General features: G+C 40.5%; 1 protein-coding gene across 8 annotated transcripts in view; it reads right to left on the minus strand.

The window, feature by feature from the left end:
* Positions 1-17076, minus strand: part of LOC138762131 (myosin light chain kinase, smooth muscle-like) — a 309201-nt gene that overhangs the window by 193691 nt on the left and 98434 nt on the right. For all 8 annotated transcript variants that reach the window (XM_069935544.1, XM_069935546.1, XM_069935539.1 and 5 more), the window contains one exon: positions 11962-12141. In XM_069935544.1, coding sequence (XP_069791645.1) covers positions 11962-12126 — 165 coding nt within the window. In that variant the 5' untranslated portion in view covers positions 12127-12141. The remainder of the gene's footprint in view (positions 1-11961; positions 12142-17076) is intronic.

A 17076-nucleotide genomic window follows, 5' to 3' on the forward strand; every position in this document is an offset into this window, starting at 1 on the left:
AACAAAAGTTAATTTTAGCAATGACCAACCCACACAGTTGTACACTTGTTAAAATATTAATGGATTTTTATACAGTAAAGAAATTAAAAGTAGAGTGATTTTATGAAAAGCTTCTCAAGCTTGAAGAGAACACAGAATCTCCTGTCAAGTGCATCTGTTAAACTGTCTGAGGATTTACTGCTGTGTTTTACACGGTGATTACATTGCTCATCCTGCCAGATTGCTGTGTAATATCAGTGCCCTTACCTTTCTAAAGGTGACAAGCATGTCTAATTAAATCTGTACAATATTACTGGAGTAGGTCCAATGATTAGATTTATCGAAATAAAAAACTATGAATATTTCACTTCCCAATTTTATAAAACTTTAAACAACTCCCTTCAGTTAATTATAATAAAAGGGAGACAAAAATGAAACTCACTAAAACCTTTTTGGAATAGACTTAGGGAACTTTTAGAAGTTATTTTGAAATTTTCATTAGATCCTTTAGTATTTTTGTTGGATAATATTAAGAGGTTGAGCGTAGAACTAAGATTAAATAGATTCCAAATTGCATTTTTGAGATTGGCATTAGCTGTAGCCAGAAAATATTTGGCAATTACTTGGAAAAATGAGACTGATTTGAGTATTCAGAGATGGCACATGGAATTGAGGTCTTGTATTCCATTGGATAACATATAATTTGCGTGATAATTATTTTTTTCAATCGTAAAATTTGGAGTCCTTATTTGGATCATATGGGTTTGAGTTTTTGAACCCCTGGCCGCACAATAGTGGTGTTACTCCAATCCATGGTAATTAATTGATGAATATCATTGTTATGATTGATCTCTCCTTTTTCTTTATTTTTTTCTTTCTTTGGGGTAGGTTAGAGGGGTTTAGGTGGGTGGGATTGTAGGGGGTTAGTTTATTGAAAATATTATGTGTGTATTTTTAAAATTGTTTTTAAGTTTTATTCATTAATTGTATGTTTCAATATATGCATCCTGATTTAATAAATAAAATATTCAAAAAACCAAACCTCTCTTCCTTTTTAGATTGCTTGTGTCATCAAAATGCCTTTAATGCACACATTTGCATTGAGATGAGCAAAAGTTTGATAGTTGACAATATAATGCAAAATGATTCTGCAAAAAACATTGTGAATAACAAACAGCTCAGAGAGAATTGATAGAAGGAGAAATAGAGTCAAAGTTCCAAGAAAATCTGACCTAAGCTTGGAAAATAAGTCTTATGATGCAAGGTTAGCAGAGCTGGGACTTTTTCTCTTTGGAGCGCAGAAGTATGAGAGGAGACTTAATAGAGGTCTACAAGATTATGAGAGGCATAGATAGAGTGGACAACCAGCACTTGTTTCCGAGGGCAGGAATAGCAAAAGCCAAAGAAATTGAGTACAAAGTGAAGGGAGAGAGGTTTGAGGGAGACATCAGGGGTAAGCGTTTTTATGCAGAGAGTTATGAGTGCCTGGAATTCCTTGCCAGGGATGGTAATGGAGGCTGAAATATTAGGGGCATTTAAGAGACTCTGAGATAGACACATGGATGGAAGAAAAATAGAGGATTTAGTACTCTTTTTAAGGAATATATGAGTTGGCACTTCGAGGGCCGAAGGGCCTGTACTGTGTTTTATGTTCTAAACTCAGTTTGTCTGTCCACAAAAAGACTTGATGACATTTCCAGCATTGTCTGTTTATATCTCGGATTACCACCACCTGAAGCACATTGATTTTTAGAAACACATATGTGGTGAATTGATCAGCTTCTTCAACACTGCATTTCAAAGTCCAGCATGGGCTAGGGACACCATCTATACCTGTTTGCATTGCGTAGAATGAAGGTGCATTGCGATTCAATAGATTCCACAGCTGAAGCTGACTAGTATAACTAATAAATGGCATTACTGAGGAGAGAATGGGATCCATTACACTCTGTTGCAGGTAATGACTGAAGAAGCAACAAGAGTAGATGTATTCAAAAGTGCTGGAAAAACTCAGCAGGTCACGCAGCATCCATAGGGTAAAAGTGCCAAAATTCAGTCAAATGCCTGAATATGGGATGGGGGTGAAGGCAATTCAAGTCCTATTTTATCCAATCATCCTTTTCATCTCTCTTTACATGAATAGTTTAGATGGGTATTAAATGCTTCAAATATCTTTTTATTGATAATAGTTTTGCGTCATTTGAAGAGCTTTCTGGAAAGTTCAATTTACCAAATATTCATTTTTTCAATATTTATAAATCAGACATTTTCTTAAATCTGAAATACCTAATTTTCCTCAGGTACCTGATGCGAACATTGTTGATGTATTATTTAGGCTACAACCTTGTTTGGTATCTATTATTCATGATAAGCTGGTGGGTTTGAGACATGCCCCTCTAGTTACAATTACAAATGGCTGGGAACAGGATCTTCTTCTTTGGCTTGGCTTGCCTGTCATTGTTTATTACAATTTCAAGTTGTACTCAAGGCTCATATGTTTAAAGCTAAATTATCTTGTATTTATTCAGATGTAAATTTTTGTTGCGATAAATGCAAGAGAGAAGAGGCTTCTTAATTCATATGTTTTGGACGTGTCCTAGCTTTGAAAATTACTGGAAGAAGGTGTCTCAAACTCTATCTTTGTTTCTTAATGTAAATTTAGAGCTTAATCCTTTTGTGGCTCTTTTTGGTACAACTGGAAAAGATGATATTCCTTTAACTCCAAATGTTGCACTCTGTCTTTTGCAACTCTCTTTGCTAGACGTGCAATTTTGTTTCGATGGAAGGATGCTGCCCCACCCACTCATGCTCAATGGCTGAGGGACATTATGTCCTGCTTAAATTTAGAAAAGTTACGTTACTCAATTAATTATTCAAGTATAAGGTTTCAAAATGCTGTGGGGACCATCCCTGAATTACTTTTTGAATTTTAATATTGCCATTTTATTTCATGAGTGAAGTACCTATATTCTTTAGTCACACCTTGGGTTGGGGATAGGTTTAGACTCACACTGTACATGATTTAAAAAAAAATTGTTGCAATATAGAATTATAGTTGCATTATATGTGTTTTACAATTTTGTGAGTTATTTAATTTGTCATTAATATTATACATTCCACTGCAAATAATGATCTAAAGAAGTGGTTTTCAAGCTGCCCCCCCCCCCCCCTAAACTCACATTCCACCTTAAGCAATCCCTATGCCATAAGTGCTCTGTGATGGTAAGGGATTGCTTATGGTGGTATGTGAGTGGGAAGGGAAGGTTGAGAACTACTGCTCAGACCTAATTGATACTGAAATATTTTGCATGAGAAAAATTGTCACTGGCCTGTTACCTTTAGATTTATGAAACCGTGCATATAACGAGTCAATTAGGTACGATTAAAACAATGGTTTTTCAAATTGTTTTCTTTCCACTCACATACCACCTTAGGAAATCCCTTACTCATCATAGAGCTCTTATGGCATAGGGATTGCTTAAGGTGGAATATGAGTTTAGGTGGGAAATTTGAAAACCACTGTAATAGAGGAACACCGGGTGGAGCGACAACTGGCAGGGGTTCAGCCATAGACGTCCATGAAGAGAAGATAGGGCTCCACATGGTCTCCCTCCTGGAGGAATTGGGGTTTCCCAGGTGATGAGGGAGCCCTGTGGTTACTGATATCCCAACTGAGGCAACAGAGGGCTATCAGATCCAATTTTAGTAGTCAAGGCACCCAGAAAGATGAGCAGATCGAATCATTAAATCTTCAGTGCAGGTCCCTATAGGAGCCAGTGAACCCTGCCAGGATGCACGTCAGTGGTTTGGAGGTTAGGTACACTGAAGCTACCTGTCAGCTAGTCAAAGCGCGGCAGCTTCAGGTAGCCCGTTGATCTGGCTGGCAGGTCAATCCTGTAAAGATCAGAACTATCATCTTGTGTGGTCAGGAGATGGGGATGTGTAGCTGGACAATGATAACTTTGAAAAGGCTGAGTAACCCATAACGAGGACCCCTGTTGCTGGCCTTCCACAATGGTGAGATTGGCAAGAATTGAGAAGGTCCGAGGCGATGGGTGAGGGGGTGGTACGAGGTAATAGAGACCAGGGTATACTCTACCAAGGAATTGGCTGGTCTGGTGGGCAGATACTGCTAGTGGTTGGACTAGCATTTAGCTGCATGCTACTCCAGCTGTGGGACCAGGCCCCACCCCCCGCCATATTTGCCTCTCAGAGGCAGTCTGTCTGTGCAGTATATGGTCCACAATTCTCTGTGAGTGCCGCCTGATGGGATCGATGAGGGGACCACAGATCAGGTGGGATCATGTGATGACTGCAGTGTGAGCCAGGTTCCCCACGCTTTTAGAGTGGGATCTAACATATCGACCACATTGGTACACGGTCAACGAGAGCACAATGATCATTAGGGAATGCATCTCCCTGAGGATGCCAGGGTAACCTCCACCTTACCGGGGCACTTAAACACCTGTGTCCGCTCCGACCTCAGTAGGGTGGTCTTGCCCTTGATGCGACCGACAACTGGAAAAACCGTCTGTGAAGCCATTACCCTTCAGGAGGGGGTTAGGGTATCCAGAACAGGGAGCACCCATCCAAGGAGTATCTGCACAGGTTGGACTTGTGGAGACAAGGCATGGTAATGGAAAGAATGGTGAGAACACATTCTCTTCATCCCCAGGGACATTACTATGTCTTAACACGTGCTGGTGTCGACCATGCCCACATACATGGCATCTCTGCCCCTACCATGTTCGCGATGTGGCCTCGACAGATTCACAGGTGAAGCGTTGTTTCACATGGAAGGACTGTTTGGGGCCCTGAAGAGTGGTGAGGGCAGAGGTGTAAGTGCAAGTGCAGCACTTCTTGGGGTCACAGGACTAGGTCTTATTTACCTTTTAGAGTAGAGCTATCCAATGTCTGAAGGAGTGAAGGGTGAGATCAAGAGAGAATGGGAGCATTGCCAATTAACTACATGTACACATTTGCATAATATCTGTATTTAACTCAACCATCCAAATGTAATCAAATTTAAATTGTCATGCAAGTTTCAGCATGCGAACTGCCACCATTCAAACTCTGAAAAGGCAAACATCCTGAACTCCCATACATGTGGTGCAATAGTTGGGGATTTACTTTATGATTAAACAATGAAAGTTTTGGTATCTCATAGGGCAGGTACAGTCTTGTGGGGAACTCCAAGCATTTCTTTGAAGAAATATTGTTTGCATTTTATGCCAGAACAAACCTTGCCCAAAATCAAGGAGATTCCAGAGCAAAGATTTAGGAAGCAATGGGGAAGGTAAGCTACTTTTACCTTGTGATGTGGTGTGGTGGGAATGAAAACAGTGGCGCTGCTGGATCCACTGTAACAGCAGTGCTGCCGCTGGTATAGGCCTGCAAGGAGCGAGGAGTGGAGATACAGCGATCCCACGGGGTCCAACTGCCCAGTCGACTGCCAATAGCTCTGCTCGGGCTTTGAAAGGCCCATTAAAGTTGCCAACAGTAGTTTTACTTAAAATCCTGTGACCACGGGATCTGCGCCCAAGGTGGTGGTGCCTATGATCCACAGCAGCCGCGAGAGGTGGCAGACTCCAAGGGAGTGGAGGACTGGAGCAGGGCACCAGAAAATGGGGAAACCATCCCCCATCTGAGAAGGAGAAGCATAGGAGACATCCCACAGGACGATCACTACAGTGGCGGACCAGTGAAGGGGCTCTGCGGCTGAAAGACCAACAAGTGGCGGGCTACTGATGACTCAAGGTGAGGAACCCACGAAGATTGTGGGCTGCTGGAGACTGGCTCGAAACTAGCTGAAGGGGAACCAGGTATTGGAACTGGGATGCACGAGGATGCCGAAGGCACTGACCATATTGGAGGTTCGGATCTTGAGCTCAGGTTGTCAAAAGCTTGGACTGGACACCGTGTGGCTGCGGGGGCTGAGTAAGTGCTGGATGCAAATCTATGGACATTCGGTGACTGGGGGGAAGGGGGAACTCTCTTTTGCCTCACTTTCTCTGACTGTAAGAGGCACTTCAGGCAATTTCTGCTGATGGGGAATGTGTCTGCCTTATAGCAGGCAATAACAATTTCATTTTTAAAATTAATTTTATATTTAGAGCATGGTAACAGACCCTTCTGCACCACGAGCCCACACAGCCAAACACTCCAAGCGACCAATCACCCTACTCATCCCATACATCTTTGGAACATGTGAGCAAACCTGAGCATCCAGAGGAAACCCATGCCAATCAGTCACGGGGAGGATGTACAAATTCCTTACACACTGCGCCAGACTTGAACCAGGTCACTGGTGGTGTACCATGCCATTCTTCATGAAGATTGTGATCACTGGTGCCATTATATGTCTTCAATTGTTTTAAAATATCTTTGTCTTTAATTATTTATTTCAATTTTGTATTTTTATGATTGTGAATGTTAGATACCATATATAGTGCAACTCCAATAATCCAAAATCCTCATTTATCCAAACTGACCTCACATGCTGAAAAAAATTCACTCGACATGAAATTAGAACGACTATCCTCATTTCATGCAACTCCCTCCCCTCTTTCATTCCATTTCTTCTTTACCTTCCCCTAATGACTTTTCTCTCCAACTCTCCCTCCAAACTGTGTGCCACTGTCTCCCAGTTGCAAGTGGTCAGAAGAATCCCTTGTCTCAACATCATCAAGGAGAGTGGCCTCCCAGGCAGGAGTGGCACCTCAGGCTCAGTGGCATTCCCTCCCCTTCCCTCCCTCTTCTCCCCTTCCTAACCTCTCCCCTCCTTTCCTTCCCACTCTTCTCCCCTTCCTTCCCTCTCTCCCCTCCCCTTCTTTCCCGCTCTCTCCTCGGCCCTCTAGAGTCCCCTCAACCTACTACCGCATACGCACAACAGACTCCCCGGTGTGTGGTACGCTTAGGGGAGGATGTGGAGTCGGGACTTGGGCACCAGGAACTCCAGTGTCCAGGAAGATAGGAGCCCGTCGACTTGCCAGTGAATTTTTCCACCAGGCCGGGAAGCCTCCCCGCGGATCCATGCCAGAAGTCGGGTCATGTCAGGGATCAGCAGTGGCCAGCATTTTTTTGGTAAGAATTAAACATTATTTTAATGGTTAAAAAGCCTTCCCTTGTTGTTGCTTAAACATTGATACAAGTGATTTGCTGTTGTTACTGGGCTGTTTTTAAAAAAATGACCAGTTATCCAAAAAACAGTTTATTCAACATAGGCGTGGTCCCAACTATTTTGGATAATCGGAATTGTACTGTATTTAAAAATCAATGGATACTTTGACATACATCATAGTTCTGCTCTTGGCTTTCCCATGTTCACTGCCTGTGATCTCATCACTACCAAATCCAAGGAGCAGAGGACCAAAGAAATAGGCCCAATTAAGTACATGTGAGAGCTTAAAGTGGCAATTACACCTGCTGGGGCATCAGGACAGCACAGCATGGTCAACTGAGTTGCATTTACGAACTTGCCTCAGGATCCTTACTCACAGCTCACATTCGTCACAATCCCAGAAGTGCCTTATCCAAGTTTATCCATTCCCGAAGCTCTACTGCAAATATACCACAGAAAACAAATCATCTGGTCATCTGCCAAATCTACCCAAGGTTATTCCATGGTTCAGAATGTCTCAATGCTGTCTGTTTCTCCTCTCCTCTGTGTTAATTATTCAATGAAGAAATTTCAATCCAAACTCTTGCTATTGGCTTTATGCCCCTGCTCCCTCTACCTTTGCTGATGTGCTGTCCTTAATTGAAAACAGTCTAAACCATATTTGATATTTGGAACATATTTTCCATTCCATTCTGTGGTGATATGTAATTACACCACTAGGTCACCAGGGGTAATCCCGATGACCTTGTATATAAAGCAGTCCAGAGCTACAGTCCAGCCTTCCAGGTTTGTATTGCAGAGAGACAAGACGTCTTAGTGTACATATTAGTTTATTAAAGGTGTCTTATACTCGCACTGCTGTTGCGGTTATTGTCAGTGCACATTCTACAGAAGGATTGTACAATATAAAGAGTGTACACAAACAGGAAATCAAACAAATGAAAAAATGTCTTCAATTACATATTTTGGAAGAGAGCAAAATTTTTGATTGAAAAGACAGAGTTAAGGAGAGGCTTCAGAGAAAGGAAGTGTAGAGAGATGGTGGAAAGGTTTAGGAAAGTATCACAGAGCTTAGACATTAAAGGCTGCCAAGAGACTTTAAGATATAAAATAGTGACAGCTGGAAAAGTACAAAGCAATTGATTTTTATATGCCAAAGAAATCAATGGCTTTGGGATTAATGCAAGAAAATGGCACCAAAATAATTGACCAGTCACAATCTTATTGCAGAGTGAAGCAGGCATGAGGGTCCAAAGGCCTTCTTCCACTTCTGCTTCTAATGTTTTTACGTGACACAGGAGCATGGAAAAATTGCAAAAAATATTTAAAATTACAGTAGCACAGAAAGATTGTTGGATGGTCATAATAACATTATTTTAAAAAATTCTGATCCTTGAACACATAGTCTGGAGAGAAGATCAGCCAGACAAGACCATCATTAACAGAGAATAGGCCATGAAAATCAGTTGGCTAAAATAAAGGAAAAGAGAGAAGTTTCATCCAGACTCGATATATATCTATGGCAAGTGAAAAGACTCTGGTGCAAGATCTTATAAACAGCATTAAACTCCCTCCAATCCCCAGGATATGGAAAAGATTGCAAAATCTGATTTTTTTGTTGTTGTTTAGAGTAGAATATTGTTATCTCACATGCTCAAGAGACAAAATAAGTACCATAATTAGATCATAAGATGCAATGCAAAGCAATCATAAAATTATCAAAATTGTAAATAGATCTTGAAATTGTAAATAGACCTTGAGACTCCCATATTGTAAAAGGACTGGATGGCTTGGAGTTTGTCAAATGAGTTCAGGAAAGTTTTCTAAATCAATATACAGAGGTACCAACCGGAGAAAGTACAATACTATATCTCCTATGAGGGAATGAGACAGGACAGATGACAAAGGTAAGTGTAGGGGAGCATTTTGAGTCCAGTGCAGTTAGTTTCAAATTAATTATGGAGAAGGATAGGTCTGGGCCTTGGGTTGAGATTCTAAATTGGAGAAAAGCCAATTTTGAGGAAATGAGAAAGGATCTGGAATGTGTGGATTGGGATAAGTTGTTTTCTGGTAAGGATATGTGAGGTAAGTGGAAGACCTTCACAGCTAAAATTTTGAGAGTACAGAGTTTGTATGTTCCTGTCAGAATCAAAGGCAATGATGGAAGGCAGAGGGAATCTTGGTTTTCAAGGGGTATTGGGGATCTAGTTCTTGAGGAGTATAAAAAATGCAAGAAAAACCTCAAGAAAAAAAATCAGGAAGGTTAAAAGAAGATACGAGGTTAATTTGGCAGACAATATGAAGGAAAATCTTAAGGGTTTCTACAGCAAAAGGATACTAAGAGAGAAAATTTTTCCCCTTGAAGATCAGAGTGGTCAGCTATGAATGAAGCCAAAAGTGATGTGAGGGGTCTAAATTTACTTTTCATCAATATTCAGCAGAGATTTGTGGGAAGTGAGGTAAACAATCAGTGAGGTTATGGATGCTATACAGATTAAAGAGAAGGAAGTGCTTGCTGTCATAAAGCAAATTAAGGATGGATAAATCCCCAGAGCCTGACAAGATATTCCTTTGGGCCTTGAGGGAGGCTAGTATAGAAACCGCAGGGGCTCTGGCAGAAATATTTAAAATGTCCTTAGCCACAGATGTGGTGCCAGAGGATTGGAGAGTAGCTCACGTTGTTCCATTGTTTAAAAATAGGCTCCAAATTAATCCTGGAAATTATAGGCCAGTGAGCCTGACATCATTAGGAGGTAAATTATTGGAAAGTGTTCTAAGAGGTCAGATATACAATTATGCTTTGGTCACCTAACTACAGGAAAGATATCAATAAGATAGAAAGAGTGCAGAGAGGATTTGCTATGATGTTGCCCGATTTCAGGAACTGAGCTACAGGGAAAGGTTAAGCAGGTGAGGACTTTATTCTCTGAAGCATAGAAGAATGAGGGGAGATTTGATAGAGGTATTTAAAATGATGAGGGGGATAGACAGAGTAAATGTCGATAGGCTTTTTCCACTGAAGGTAAGTGAGATACAAACCAGGGCACATGGGTTAAGAGTGAAAGGGGAAAGGTTGAGGGGGAACTTCTCACAGAGAGTGGTGGGGGTGTGGAACAAGCTTCCAAATGAAGTGGTGAATGCGAGCTAAATTTTAATATTTAAGAGGAATTTTGACAGGTACATGGACGGGAGAGGTAAGGAGGGCAGGTCAGTGGGACTAGGCAAAAATAATGATTTGGCACAGACTAGAAGGGCCGAAGAGGCCTGTTTCTGTGCTGTAATGTTCTATGATTCTATGGAAATAACAAAATTTGTGTTGAATTTTAATCTGTCACTTTAAGTGATACATTATTTTCACCCGTGTTTATAAAATTGCAAGCTCCTTAATTGTGCTTTTTAAAATTGCTGTTGCAACATTTTCCCACAAATAATAATGTTCTTATTGCATTAGTAAATCAAGCACAAATTGCACCATTGCTTTTAGAGAATTTTTAATGCTATTTACAATAACAAAATTCTGAGTACCATGTTATGGAATTTTGCCTGAAACGAAAATGCAATTTGTTGGCATTGGAATATAATTCATCCTCCAGTTTGTCATGATGCATTTAGTCCCCTTTAATTGCCTGATTTAGACTTTTATATCCTAGCTAAATTCTGTGTCTCCTACATCTTGTGAAGCATGCTACTCTTCATTGATTTATTCTGCAATTTTGTTTAAATTAGATGTATCTAGCCATACATTTGCAATAACCTGCACTGATACACAACTTATGTGCATTCCACAAAATAATTATTTGAAGCTTTCTCTGAAACCATTTCTCCAAAACTATCTTGAATTATCCAAACCCAACATGAAAATTGCTGTCAGATAAAGTGCACACAAGTCATATACTAGAAATATAAACTGGCATGACTTTTATTGTTAAGTCTTTTAAATATTTGATTTAATATTTGTGTAATTAGATAATCCCAGTGCTTTCATGTCCACTATTAGAGAAGCCTACATTTCAGAACAAAAAAAACCCACGTTGAGACAGGTAAACCAGAAAGTCATGCAATATGCCCTCCAGGAATTTCCTCAGAATTATTCTATTCAGCAATAATATGTAGTCTGAAAAAATACTGGATATCTGTTTATTTAGACTAATGTTTTTCAAACTGACCCCTAAACTCACATTCCACCTTTAGCTACACCTATACCATAAGTGCTCTGTGATTAGTAAGGGATTGCTTAAGGTAGTATGTGAGCGGGAAGAACATGTTTGAAAACCACTGTTTTCATACCCAACTGTCTCGTTAGTTGCAGTTTTATAACTCCAAAGGAAAAAGGCCAATGACAATTTTTCTCAATCAAAATATTTTAGTAACAATTGGGTTGAGAGCAGTGATTCTCAACCTTCCCTTCCCACTCACATACCACCTTAAGCAATCCCTTACTAATCACAGACCTCTTATGGAATAGGGATTGCTTAAAGTGGAATGTGAGTTTGGGGATAGTTTGAAAACCACTGACTTAGATGCTCCAAATAAAATAAACCTATTGTGAAGTGAGAAGAAACTTAGCAAAAAGTTTAGTTCGTCATGGGAGTGTGTGGATGAAATGGTACAGTTGCAGTTACAATTCCTGTATTTGTTCAATTTCCTGCATTTCATTACTACTTTTTCTAAAATTTAACTTGACAAGTATAAAAAATTCATATTTTTCTGGGTTATTGGTTTGTGGGTAGGGAAGATTTCAATGGCATTTTGGAAATTGTTAAAGTTGGGTAAATGCAAAAATTTTCTTTCATTATCAAGAACACCCTGCATTCACCAAAAAAGAACCATTTCAATAACACATCTCTGACCGACATTCGTACCTTTCCATCAAACCTGGCCATTCCACCGATGGGAATCCGAAGATTTCTTGGAGGCAATGTGAATGCCGGTGCTTCAGGAGAGTAGGTGCCCATTTGAGGCCTTTCCAAAGTTAGAGTTGTTTTGGAAACACGAGTGGTAGTTTGAGCAATCGTAACATCTGCCATGGTTACTTATTCGATCTGACAATGAAAAGGAAGTGCTAGTTAATATTCCATCTGCAAACATTCTGAAAAATAAAAAAAGAACATCACTCAATTGGTTGGTATTAACCAAAAATTAGATAAAATACTCCATTAAAAAGGGACCGAGATAGCTTTGGCAAATAAGATAAGGGAGAACCCTAAAATTTTATATGCATATTAAATCCAAAATAATAAATAAGGGAGAACAAGGCCCCGAAAGGATCAGCCATAGGAGATGGGTGAAGTCCTAAACCAATACTGCTTGCCTATATTTACATGGATAGAAAAGTTCCAAACGCAGACAAATGCAACTAGCTTAGGTAGACAATTTAGTCAACATAGACAAGTTGGGCTGAAGGGTTTGTTTCCATGCTACAAAACTCTATGACCCTTCAATAGCAAGATTTAAAATATCTTTCCCTCAGGCTGATGTATTTCTTGATGTACTTATGCGAATCACCACCAATTGCTACATCATTACACCCAACAACCCGTATCTCGGTATAATCACACCTGATCTCAGTTAAAATCCTTATCCTTGCTCTCAATCTTGGGGAAATTGACCTGGTCTCCTTTCTTACCCTGCATAAACTAGGGTTCTTCCAAAACTCTTCTGCTCCTCTACTAATGCAAAAAATTCCAATCACCCACATCCTTACATTTGCTGAGCTGGAGTGGCTCCTGATTTAAATTTCTCACACTGATTTTCGATCCTTCCATGGTTCTACTTCTCTCAATTTTTGTAATTTTCTCAGGTCCATGGTATTTTTACATATTGCATTTTTCCAGTTTTGAATAATATGCCCAAAGATATCTTTATCTACCTAGGGATCCCTCTATTTCTTCCTTTCTCCATCTAACCCACCATCCTACTCTGCTCTTCCCCTTTTCTCATTCTCTCTCTCTTTCTCTCACTCACTCAACCTGCTCTTTCCCTCTCTTTCTTTCTCCCTCCCTGTATTTCCCTCTATCTTTCTCTTTCCTCTTTAAAGTTATTCCCTAAATTCTACTTGTTTGGACCAAGCTTCTGGTCAACTTTTCTTACTTTCTTTTTTATGGCTCAATAATGATCCTTTATTATTTGATCACATGGCCTTAATGCACATTTCAAGTTATTTTTTAAGCTAAAATAATGTTTTTGTTTGTTGTATTTGAAACTTCTTAAAAATTCTGACCTACAGCATGGTCACAGGCCCTTCCAGCTCACAAGCTCGCACCGCCCAATTACACCCATTTGACCGATTAACCCACTAACCTATGTGTGTCTTTGGAATGTGGGAGGAAACTGGAGCACCTGGAGGAAATCTACGCAGTCACAAACTCAAGTGGCAGGTTCAAACCTGGGATGCTGACGCTGTCTTAGCGTTGCACTAATAACTGCGCAAATCATACCACCTTTACACTACTCTTTTTGCAATTATAGTCACTGAATAAAAGAGACAGAAATAATCTTTGACATAAGAATCTGCCCTTTAGTACGCAAGAGGGACTTTGCCTGTCGAAAATAGAAAGCAACAAAGTTCTCGAGGGAACAGAAGGAGGAGGAAAGGAAATTTGTTCCATTGAACTTTGCAATTAAATGTGCATAACTTAATTAGATAACCTAAATCTTAGTCAGAAATAACAGATTAGGAGGATTAGCCCATCCTTTTGAAATATCCTTCACTGTGCAAGCAATGATTTCTTACTCTAAAATATCAGTATAACATTCAAATAGAATTGTATAAATTCATTATGAACTTATTTAAAAATAATAAAAAGTATACAAAATATTTCACCAAAACAATAATCCAGTTTAAAGGATGTTGGAAATTGCTCAGAGAATATCTGCCCACATGAATTAGTCAAAAATGTTAGACAGCAAGAAAACGGGCCCTTCAGCCCAATTCATCCATGCTGGCCCAGTTGCCCACTTCGATTACTTGTCCATGGGTCTATCCCTCAAAATATTCCCATCTATGCATCTGTTTCAATGACTTCAGTCCAAATATCCTCTTCTTCTTCAGTAACTCCACGCACCCCCCCCCACCCCAAGTTTATGGATGACTATTTCTTCTTGATTTTTGGATCAATGTGCAATGTCTGTGCATGAGTTTTCTGATTTTATTTGGAATCCCTGCAACTTACAGTCTTGTAAATGGAAAACAACGACTAATCTGTTATATAGGCATTAAAATTCCAAGTAACAAGTTCTCACTGTGTTCAGTTATTTGCTCCAAAGATTTGGCAAACATGCCTTGCACAGTAATGTTGGTCAGCCTGTCTTCCATTCCCAAAGTTATATGTCCAACAACAGAATGTCTTGAAAACTACTTAATAACCATTTTTGTTTCCTTTTCATTTGGATTCCAGTAAACTGACATCCAAAAGCCAACTCTTCATTTATGTAATAAAATCTGTTTTCCATAATGCCTGGGAAGACTTGTAGACACGCAATCTGCAAATCTGCCATCAAGCTGCAGAAAACCGGCCTACCATTCCATAATCATTCTGAAGTATCTGTGCTGGTTTGTCCCCGCTTGGTGTGACACTGTTTGGTCATCACACAGGATGGAAGCAGCTACCAGTTTGATGACTAACAGAAATGGGACCCAACTGATGGAGGAACTTCAATTACAAATTTAACCAGAACAAATCAAGCTTCCTTGATTTATATATTACAGTACAACTCAGATTATCCAAAATGGTCAGGACCGGGCCTATATCAATTAAATATTTTTTCAGATAACTGGTCATTCTTTTAAAAACACCCCAGTAGCAACAGCAAATCACTTGTATCAATTGTTTAAACAACAACAAACAACATGGAAGGCTTTTTTAAGCTTTAAAATAATGTTTAATTCTCACAAAAAAAAATGCTGGTCACAACATCGCCACCGATCACCGAGACTGCCCAACTGCTGCAGCCAATCCCTGACACATCCCCACCACTGCCACTGAGGCTTCCTGGGCTGGTGGAAAATTCACTGCTGAGTCTGTGGGCTCCTGTGTCCCTGGTCACTGGAGACCCCAATGCCCGAATCTCGACTCCAAATCCTTCCCTAGGCCTAACACATGTGCAGTAGTAGGCTAAGGGGAGGGTTCAGAGTCGGCGTCTGGAGTTCTGGTGTACCAAGGAGGGAGGGAGGAAAAGGGAGGAGAGGGAATGCCACTGAGCCCGAGGTCCCACTCTGCCCGGGAGGCCGCTCTCCTTCATGATGCCAAGACAAGGGATTGTTTTGACTGCTTGCAGCTGGGAGACAGTAGCACACAGTTTAGTTGGAGAGAAAAGTCAATAGGGGAAAGTAAAGAAGAAATGGAAAGAGAGAGGGGAGGGAGTTACCTGAAATTGTCGTTCTAATTTCACATTGAGTGAATTTTTTTTCAACCTGTGGGATCAGTTCGGCTCCGGAAAAAAATTTCAGATAAATGAGGATTTCAGAGAATCTGACTTTGGATAATCAGAGTTGTACTATATTTGAAATCAAATTCTGTAAAAACCCCTTCAACAACCTCAAGCAACTGGCAAAAAAAAAAAGGAAAATAAATAAATAAATTGAAAGAATAAATAAAAAGTTAAATAAAAGTTTAAAATTGTAAAAGCAAATATTCTCTGAAGTAACGTATAAACCTTTGGTGAAGATGGAAGCAAATGTTCAGCAGTGGAATGCCTTGGTCATGCTTTGCTTGTAGCTTGTTTAAATAAAACAGTATCACCCAGAACGAAGAGCTGGTTGATTCCACTCGCCATTGGTGTGACTCTCTTAAACTGTTTACTTATCCCTGCTTAGTAAAAGTCTTTATCTTTATTAGTATATTATTAAGTCTATTAGTAAGGCTTTAACCATAAACTTGGGTGGGGTGGGAAATAATTATCTATTATCATCTTTCAGGCAGATCTGTGAAGGGGGAGAAACCTGCAGATGCAGCAATGGTTAAATGTTTTCAAAGAACATGATTGAAAATAAAATAAAATGCTTTAAGGTTATATAATCATACAAGAGAAATTTGTTCACTTTTATTGTATTTTTGTTAGGCATTGTAAGAGCAAGTCTCAAGCAATCAGAAAACTCACTTATCCAGCATCTACCAATCTCCATAGGTACTGGATACCAGGGGTTTACTGTATATTGCACTGGAAATCATACTCACCCATAAAGCTGACAAGTTTAAATCATGTATTCTCAGATACTTAATCTGACAATCATAGAGTCATAAAGTTGTTCAGCACAAAAATGGGTCCTTTGGCCACACATGGCTGTACCAACCTTTTCCTTTCTACAATAATCTCATTTGCCCATGTTAGGACTGTATCCTTCTGAGCCTTGCCTGTCCAAGTGTCTAACTGCCTCTAAAATGTAGTAATTGAACCCAATTCCACCACCTCCTTTGCAGCACTCATTGTGTAAAAATACTTAGTCCCAAGATCCACTTTAAATCGTCCACCTCTCACTCTGGGGCATAGCCAGGTTTTAAAGTTCAGGGGAGTGAGCACATAAAAAAATGTGCCACGACACATACCAGATAGTGTCAGTGGTTAAATGGTGGGCCGCACTGATTTTTCGGCAGCATTAGACCTGGTTTTGGGGGGGGGGGGGGCAGGGGGGATTCTGGCAGCAGCAACGTCAGACTGGAGCTGGTGGGGGGGGGGGGAAGCGGCAGTGGTGTTTTGCAGCAGTGTCAGACTGGATCCGGTGTGTGGTGAGGTCGGACTGGAGTTGTGCGGGTTGGGCAGAGGAGGTGTTATTGGACCTGAGCAGGGGTGGGGGAGGTGGTGGGGTGAGTGTGGCATCGGACCAAAGTTGGGGAGGGGGTGGGCAGAGGCAGTATCGTCAGACTGGAGCAGCTGTGGGGGGGGGGGGGGGGGTGGGGAGCAAGGTGGGAGTGGCACCAGACTGAAGTTGGAGGGGGGTTGGTGGAAGCAGTGTTGTCGGGCTGGAGCAGGGGTGGGGG

Source organism: Narcine bancroftii, chromosome 4 (genome assembly GCF_036971445.1).
Source record: "Narcine bancroftii isolate sNarBan1 chromosome 4, sNarBan1.hap1, whole genome shotgun sequence".
NCBI lineage: Eukaryota > Metazoa > Chordata > Chondrichthyes > Torpediniformes > Narcinidae > Narcine > Narcine bancroftii.